The 9,665-nt window shown below is 40.1% G+C and overlaps 1 protein-coding gene across 1 annotated transcript in view; it reads left to right on the top strand.

Moving 5' to 3' along the window:
- The window catches only part of LOC126195239 (lachesin-like), a 365,145-nt gene extending 363,073 nt beyond the window's left edge, over nt 1-2,072 (top strand). Inside the window, exon 9 of the mRNA XM_049933767.1 lies at nt 1,927-2,072. Within this exon, the coding sequence (XP_049789724.1) occupies nt 1,927-2,072 (146 nt within the window). The remainder of the gene's footprint in view (nt 1-1,926) is intronic.
- Nucleotides 2,073-9,665: the final 7,593 nt, after the last annotated feature.

Consider the following 9,665-nt stretch of genomic DNA (forward strand, 5'->3'; position numbering starts at 1 on the left):
TTTTGAACTGTAGTTACAGATTGCGTGCAGAATTTCCTACATATTACGATTCTGTTGCATTTTTGGTGTTGTTCTTCTTCTTATGAATGCCAATTTCCTGTTTTTTCACATTCCACAACACTATGAACTGAACGCTTGTTTCAATGCTATGTTTTGGTTTCTGTTGCCGACTGTCAAATGTTTTTGCCAAAGATCGAATGTTATTGCCGAACTTTCGAGTGTAATTATTGAAGTATCTGTCATCTGTTCGTGCATGCATTTGTGTGTGTGTGTTGTGTGTTTTGTGTTATTCATATTTTTTTAATTTTTTATTTTATTTTATTGTACTTTATTTTGGACTGTGTGTGTCCAGAAGGTGAGGAGGGAAGAGTTCTTTTGTTTTATCTTATCTTTTCCTTTATTAAGTGCAGTAGGGAGCCTGTGTTGATTTGTGTTTGTTCATTCATCACATGTATGTTTTCAACTATGGCTTTGTGGATGTGGAAGTTTTCATGCGTTTGTATAAGAAGTTTGTCATGGTTGCTTATTCTCATTACTTTCATTTCTTGTTCCATGTTTGTAGGATGATGGTCATAGTGTTTTAAATGTTCTGAAAATGTGGAATGGATTGTTTCGTGCTTCCAACATCTGATATGTTCTTTGTGTTTTAAAATTCCTGCATTTCATGCCAATGTATACTGCATCGCAGCTTTGACATTCAAGTTTATATATTCCTGATTGTTGGAATTTTTTCCCTCTTAGTAGCTGGTTGGCTTAGGTGTGATAGGAGGGTTGGCCCAGACTTATATGCTATTTGGAAGCCATGTCTCTTTAGGATGTTTGCAACTCTGTGTGTTAGCTTATGTGTGTAGGCCATGGTGTACCATCTGGTTCTTTTCTGTATGGTGTTGTCATTGTGTGTGTTTGTTGACTGTGTGTGTAGCTTTTCAGCTTGTGAGTTCTGTTGTATTCTGGAAATGTTGTGTTTGTCTTGTATTTGTGTTTTTATTTTTTGATTGAGCCTGTGTACTACATGAGTGTCATCCCCATTGTTCCTAGGTATTTGTACAAAAACACACACACACACACACACACAAAAGCAGAGCCCACAAAAAAATTATGGATATATCACACCAAAACAGATACACACACACACACACGCACACGCACACGCACACGCACACACACACACACACATGGACCAACAGAGCATAGATACTTCAATAACTGCACTCGAAAGTTCGGCAATAACAATCGATCTATGGCAAAATCATTTGACAGTCGTCAACAGAAACCAAAACATTGCATTGAAACAAGCTTTCAGTTCATATTGCTGTGGAATTTGAGGCAAAAAAAAAAAAAACGCAAATTGGGATTCATAAGAAGAAGAACAACGCCAAAAATGCAACAGGAGCGTAATATGTAGGAAATTGTCCACGCAACCCGTAAGTACAGTTCAGAACATTACTACTTAATATGAAATACCAATCACAAGAAATGTTTATAACCTATAGGTACAGTGACCAAAATGTAAATTAAATAGCAAACACGTGTACATATTCAAGGCCACTGACTATGCCTTGCAGCAAATAAAGTCGAAACGCGTATGGCACTAAAATTGCGTATTATTCAGTTGCTGTCAGACGGTCCACAAGTATATATATATATATATATATATATATATATATATATATATATATATATATATATATGTGTGTGTGTGTGTGTGTGTGTGTGTGTGTGTGTGTGTGTGTGGACAGTTCGACAGCAACTGTATATATTACACGCAACTGAGGGAGACATTACTACAAAAAGTGGAAGATGGTGGCATTAGAGTGAATGGTTGGAGTAATATGACACGATACCACAGCCGGGCTGTGGCCGCGGGAACCTGCACGCTTATTTTAGTATCACTGTTTGCTAACGGTAGCCGTGACCGTCCCACAGGGTTGAAGGAGGCTGCGCTGCGGCCGGTGGGAGCGGCGTCATCGTCGGCAGCGGCCCCCTCGGCCCCCCGCTGGCTCCTGCCGCTGGCGCTCACCCTGGCCGCCGCCGCCGCCGCCGCCGCCGCCGCCACCGCCTCCTGCAGGTGACGGACGCTCCCGCCGCCCTCGCCGCCTCCGCCACCGCCTCCACCGCCGACGCCAGAGAAGCCGCCGACTCCGCCGGCCTGCTCCTACTCCTCCGGCGGCAGACTGGAGGCGCACGTCGAATCTGCGCAGGCCTTCCAGTGGCGACAGCAGCCTCGTTTTGTGCTCTGGAATCGCAGTAGCAAATTTGTTGGTTCTTGCTGGATTTGCAAATGAAACTAGTAAGACTGAGATACACTGGCTGCCAGTGTCGTAAAAGAACTAACTTTTTGTCAATTAAAATTCGACCTGCACCAGACACTCATCCAAAGCAGCTCGCGTCCTCTACTGTGTGCTTTCTTCAGTTACCGTTGTCAGAAACCAGCTCCATTCCATCAGTGGCCGTGAAAAATAGTGTATTTGAAAGGCTCTATACGACAGCAAGAGATGCGTGAAGTTCCCAGTGCATCGCCTACCCTCTTCTTTTATCTAAGATCCAATTTTTACGAACTGGCATGGCACAGCATTTTGTTTCCTGTGACCTATTTGGTGCTGTGTCATGTACTGGGTGTTCAAAGAGTCAGTATAAATTTGAAAACTGAATAAATCACGGAATAATGTAGATAGAGAGGTACAAATTGATAAACATGCTTGGTATGACATGGGATTATTAGAACCAAAAAAATACAAACGTTAAAAAAATTTCCGACAGATGGCGCTTCATCTGATCAGAATAGCAATAATTAGCATAACAAAGTAAGACAAAGCAAAGATGATGGCTCTGAGCACTATGGGACTTAACATCTGAGGTCATCAAAGATGATGTTCTTTACAGGAAACGCTCAACATGTCCGCCATCATTCATCAAAAATAGTTGTAGTCGAGGAATAATGTTGTGAACAGCACTGTAAAGCATGTCCGGAGTTATGGTGAGGCGTTGGCGTCGGATGTTGTCTTTCAGCATCCCTAGACATATCGGTCGATCACGATACACTTGCGACTTCAGGTAACCCCAAAGCCAATAATCGCACGGACTGAGGTCTGGGGACCTGGGAGGCCAAGCATGACGATAGTGGCGGCTGAGCACACGATCATCACCAAACGACGCGCGCAAGAGATCTTTCACGCGTCTAGCAATATGGGGTGGTTTTTTTTTTCGTTCTAATAAAACCCCATGTCATTCCAGGCATGTGTGTCAATTTTCACCTCTCTGTCTAAATTATTCCGTGGTTTATTAAGTTTTCAAATTTATACTGACTTTTTGATCACCCGGAATTATTGTCCTTATGCTGTCGACATTTATACAAATGGTTGAAAACACACACACACACACACACACACACACCATCATTCTCTGCTGTTCTCGACCCATCCATCGTCGCAAGCTGTTGCTCAAAGTTCACATAACATCAGTATCACTACACAAACGAGAAACTTATTGCAGAAAACACTCATTGTGGGAAATGTAAAAATATGAAATTTTGCAATGTATATACATGTGTATGAAAAGGTACATGTTGTGTTGGCAGAAGATCCAACACCGTGTTACTACTGGAGGCCGAAATGCACGCGTTTTAGCTCACGCAGAGGAGAGAAGAACTATACTGACGTGAGGTCTGGAACATGACAAGGAATTAGAATTCAGATAGCGGACGTAATTAGTTTGATACTTAACTTTAATCCATTAATGAGGAACGTCGCTCTTGACGGTACATGATTCACAATATTATCTGTTCAGAAGGCATATAGTAACTGAATACAGCGCCTTGCTAGGTCGTAGCAAATGACGTAGCTGAAGGCTATGCTAAACTGTCGTCTCTGCAAATGAGAGCGTATGTAGACAGTGAACCATCGCTAGCAAAGTCGGTCGTACAACTGGGGCGAGTGCTAGGAAGTCTCTCTAGACCTGCCGTGTGGCGGCGCTCGGTCTGCAATCACTGATAGTGGCGACACGCGGGTCCGACGTATACCAACGGACCGTGGCCGATTTAAAAGCTGCCACCTAGCAAGTGTGGTGTCTGGCGGTGACACCCCAGTACAATTTTCGGTGTTTGGAAACAGAGTGTCTGCATACAGATACAATTTTGCTGTCTTCTGTTATAAAGGCAGTCTTATAAAGGGAAGTCTAATTAAGAAGATACACATTGGAAAAAAGTAAAGAATTGGTTTATTGTTTAAAAAGCAGTCTCCACAACAGTTAATACATTTATCCCACTGTGAGACAAAAGGGTCAATCCCTTCAAAGAAAAACGTGTGCCGTTGCCTGCAGAATCGTGACTGTATCCACGTGTGCACCTCTGCATGAAAATCGTCGCCAAGAATGTATTTCTTTAGAGCTCCAAAAAATATATAAATCGCATAGAAAGATATACCGACAGAGTGGTGGATGTTTGAGGATTCTCCGGAAAGACTTCTGCAGCGTAGTTGAAACAACCTGCTAACAAAATCCTCGCCCACATGTTGTCAAGTTGGTTTCGATTACATTGCAAAAGTTGCGCTCGAAAGCCATCAAACATCCTTCTGAAGTCGCGATTTTTCCCCAGGCGATTTCCTTAGTTTTGCTGTCCTGAAGAAAGAAATTCAAGGACGTCTATTCTCAGGCAGAAGTGCACACATGGGTACAATCATGGTTCTAGAGGCAATGACGGTTCTGCAGGCAACCGGAAACATTTTTGCATGAAGGAAGTGACTGTCTTGACTCACAGGGGGATAAATGTATTAAAATATTGCAATAATAAACAGTCTATTTAGTTTTTCCATGTGCCTCGTTCTCATGAGACTGCCCCATGTTATAAGAGTTGTGGCACTGAAGGACTGAAAAGGCTTTGCACAAACTGAAAGAGCTAATAGAGGAGTGACGTACAGGTATACAATACTAACTTATTGTCTTACAAGTAATCTTGAGCCAGTGGTCGTTGTGACTGCCAGAAAGAACAAGAGAAGTCAATGTACGTGCACCCTAACTTCAACAAAGGTAACGTATTGTTCAGTTAACAGTGCTGTACATTGCAGAAGTTGTTTCAAATGGTGACCACCGCATTCAGTACAGCGACGACATATCCGTAGAAAGTTGTGCGGTGCTGTGTTAAGTACACCAGGCATTGCATAAATCTCAACAGACTTTACAGTTTTCCTGTTGACACGTACACTACTTCTTTTCTTTTTAGTATTAGCTCACAAAATAAAGTAAAATAAAGAAAGCAGTCAAGCTGCCACAGACTAATGGCGTGTGGTGATCATGAAATTAGACCTCCAGATCCAATCGTTGTATACGCAGGAGCTCCATCTCGTTCCTTCCAATCATACGTATACAGATGTGTGTGTAATGATTATCCTTGTTATTGCTCACACTCCCAAGTTTTCATTGGGTCAGCATTCCTGTTTCGAAGTTTTTTTTATTTGGACTCCTCTATCAGCTTCTTCAGGTCATGCGCAACTTCATGAATCATCGTATGTATGAGTTAGTATTGCAAACGATGTCCAATTCAGAAATTATACATATGAAACCTCACCAATATCTACGAATCAAATGTTCTTTTTAAAATGTGTAAGTATTAGCAAATGCATTCACTAGGTGATATAGCCTGTTGTTACTTGCGTAGCTTTTTTCGGGCCAGTAATGATTCTTTTCTAGATACCGGGTGCTGCTCCTAAGAGACGTGAGGCACATTTTCTCTGATGATTCGGTAGATACTACAAATTTCGTTATTTCATTGTGTAGCTACAGTCAGCCCAAAACAGTACTCGTCACGAAGTCTTTCATGCAACCCCCATTATCGACGGACAGCGACAGTTTGTTTCTATTTTGAAACAAAATTTCTTTTGACGCCGAATTTTTTTATGAGCCTACTCAATTAGAGAGGTCCAAAGTTAGTCTAGTGAGATATGTATTTTTACCAGTACGTATTAGTAAGGAGCGTAGAAAAATAATAGTAACGAGTACTCCAGCAGCGACTGACTAGCCCTGCTGCATGGCGGCAGCAGTTGGCGCGGACCATGCGAGGCACATGGGTCGCTGCTGGATCTCACGTTACTCTTTCGTGTTTTACTGTCACTACTTTTACATATCGATAAAACGAATATCGCACTGGACTAATTTGGGACGTCCTCTGATCGAATGGACACGTAAAATTCCGTTTTAAAATCCATTATGTTTATAACGCGATATAAACTGACGCTTTCTGTCGACTCAGAGCGACATATGAAACGTTTAAGGAGCCACATTTGTTTTGGCTGACTCCAGTTACTGACAGCTAAAACTTAATTGCATATATCTGCCAAAGCGCCAGAGACGACTCTTCTGAAGATGATTAGCTTGGAAACTCCGTATTAAGTGAATCTCTGAAGACTGTATTTCCAATGAAAATTTCCTTTGTACTACTGACGAGACCATGCTTGCAACGAGCATTCGCTGAGATTTCTTGGCTCTATGACTCCACTGTCTCAGTAATGAAGCTGTGAAAATGTTTTCTCAAATATACAAATACCGATAAACTTAAATCGAAGCAACTGAAGCACGTACTCATTGCCTCTTTCGCTACGATCTGCAGTGATATTGACACAGACGGAGTCGGGTAGTAGGTGTCATTATTTTTTATTCTATTGCTAACAATCGATTTTCAGTCAATTACATTTAAAGTATACCATAAATGCCCACAAGGCGTGTTAATTTCATTCAATATATACCGTAATTGTCCACAAAGCGTGTACTAAAAACAGCCAAACTTAAGTCAAATCGATCCCTGTGCCAAATGGGAAGCATTCTTCTCATACTAAAACTAGTTCAATGAATTACGTAGCGTCTTTAATCCAAATGGCGACATATCGCGTGTTACAAAAGTTAAGAAAATTCTACTAAAATCGCTGAGATTGGGTTATTAGGTACAACAAACACTGAAGTCATAACGTAATACCGAGGGTAAATTTATTAAAAATGATTTGTGACGGAAGTAATTTGTCGTTTCGAAATTTATGCTCCGGTGCCTCTATGGTACATCAAATTTTGCGACAAACCGCTTTCTACGTTTCTATAGTTAGCCTGTGCAACTGACCACAATTCTAACATAACAACATAACAATCATTCCACCCAGAACAAAACCAATTTACCTAAGAGCTTCAGTAGATGCTTCGTTAAAACATATTTGTCTACCGACAGATGCTTCGACGGCTTCCGAGTGACTCTCTTAATTGTGCTAGAATCCCAAGTCACAAAGCACCACCTTATCATTCCCGTATGTAATCAGTCATGATTTTGATAATTAAATGTTTCAGACTTCAAACATTTGAAGTCAGATCTTCAAATATTCTGTCGTTTTTTTATGTCAGATATCAGAAAGCTACAGGTTAAGCAAATATGATCCAAGGTACGGCCTTTACTTTGAGACAGTCAAAATTCTTTAGACACTGAAGCTGTTCTCTGTCAGACAGAAAATACTGGTGGGCCTGAATACTAATTAGTCACAAGCGTGTGTTTTCAAGAGATAAAAAGGAACGACACGGTTCAACAACTGTAAGAAAACCTGAATCGTTATGCTCTGTTACCAGCACTGGACTAAAAATTGTTACCTGTGTCACTCCTTCCTGCGTCCGTGAATATTTGACCCGTGAAAAGCCTGTTAATGTTGACTATTGCTTCTGTTTACTCGTCCGTTTGCTGGTATGATTGTCAGAACATTACCACAAGCGGTGAAAATAAGGATCCTTTATTGCTAATGTACTTTTATTCTTATTTTCCAGAGCCGTAATCTTGTGTGACATTGACGCAACCCTGTTAATTGTATTACCGCTTACTGATGATGGTCGCTTAAGTGTTACTATTGTAGACAGCTTATTTCCATTCCTGTCGGAACTGTTTAAAAAGTGGAGAAATGTTATTGACAAAAATTAAAGATTTTGAGAGACTTAAAGTCGCTACGGATTGTGCAACTGCTGCTCAAATATTACGTCCACGCAAACTAAAAATAGCTTACGTTTAAAAGAAAGTATTCTGTTGGAGAGAAACTACTGTACAAAGACTTAATTAACTGTGCCAAAGATAATTAGGAAATTTCGTCATATCCTCCGTAAGCTTAAAACAGATCTTTATTTCAGAATTTTCGGTTTTTTTCTCAATAATTACGCTTTGCTGTCCGGTATTTTACTCATTAAATAAGCCTGCTGTAGATAATAACAGTACCATATCAGTATGAAAGTGATTTAAGACAGTGTATTTTGTAAGAGAAAATTATTTTATGTTTTATGAGGATAGAATTCTTGACTTCCTAATGTATGAACACTATGTCAATAATAAAGACAAATAAAATATTGTTGTCCATTTCCCTGATAACAGTAACCCCATTTGCATCTTGAACCCTATCTTGGATACAGCTTTAAAAGCAAATATTCATGTATCTGTGAAGGCAGCTTTCATACTTTGAGTATTCGCAATTATTCTGGGAACGTAGTGTTACAAGATACGTTAAGTTTTATGGAGACTGATTTGTATCAGAAGCAATATATAGAACAAAATTATTACGTGGAATTAAAGATTTACCTTATAGTAAAGACGGAAATTTAATTAATAGGAACGCAATGAAATTAGTGAGGGCAGATATTATGATATGAATTTGAGCTTTAATCATGGTGCAAAATAAAAAATTTCTTCGATATAATATTCTGTGCTTTAGGGTCATATTGAGAACCCCTTTTCCTAAAGAGTCAATATTTAATTGAATCGTTGCTGCAGAACAGCGGAATAAAACTGATTGGGCTGTGTTTCGAAAGCAGAAAACTTGGTGAAGTTCATATCAAGCAATATGGCTATGATAATTAGGGATAAACATTACAGGAATGTGGTGCAGGAATTGTTTTGGAGTGGTGTTCGACTGTGATTGTGCGAACACAAGCTTAGCATTAATCGATACTTTATGAAATGATAAATTACACCATCAAAGCACACACCAAGAAGCAAGCCTTTCAACATAATTACCTAATCAGGCATTTAGGTAATCTGATAATATAAAAATTCGACAGTAGTACCATAATCTCATCTCAATCTGGAGCAACAATAACATACCTCAAAAGTTATTTGAAATACGTGTGTACATCACGTAGATAAAAATAAAAATAATAATGCTTCTGCTCACATAAACTTCACAAATACCGCAAAATTAAATGATAACTTGCTTCTGTTCATAAGTAACCTTGTGTGCTGGCACCAACATCAGATAACAGCTTCCTTCCCCCAAAAATAACTTTACAAGTTGGTACTAAAATACTGATATCAAAAAAAGTTTTGCATTACCTTATTCCGAGACTTCCGGAACCTGTACAGAAAATTGGAATAGAGATCAACATAGACATCATTTCCGCCCTTTTATTATTCATGAAAACCACAAATTGCACGTTTTTACCACTATACAGCTATAGCTTCAGAAGTGGCGGTCCAGATTGCTGTACACACAGGTACCTCCAATACCAATCAGAACGTCCTCTTGCAATGATGCATACCTCTATTCGCGTGGCATACTGTCCACAATATCAGTAAGGCACTGTTGGTCCAGAATGTCGCATTCCTCAACGGCGATTCGGCGTATATCCTGCGGCTTTGCAGGGTTTGGGAAATCCGTGTGCAGGCT

This window comes from Schistocerca nitens, chromosome 7 (genome assembly GCF_023898315.1).
Source record: "Schistocerca nitens isolate TAMUIC-IGC-003100 chromosome 7, iqSchNite1.1, whole genome shotgun sequence".
NCBI lineage: Eukaryota > Metazoa > Arthropoda > Insecta > Orthoptera > Acrididae > Schistocerca > Schistocerca nitens.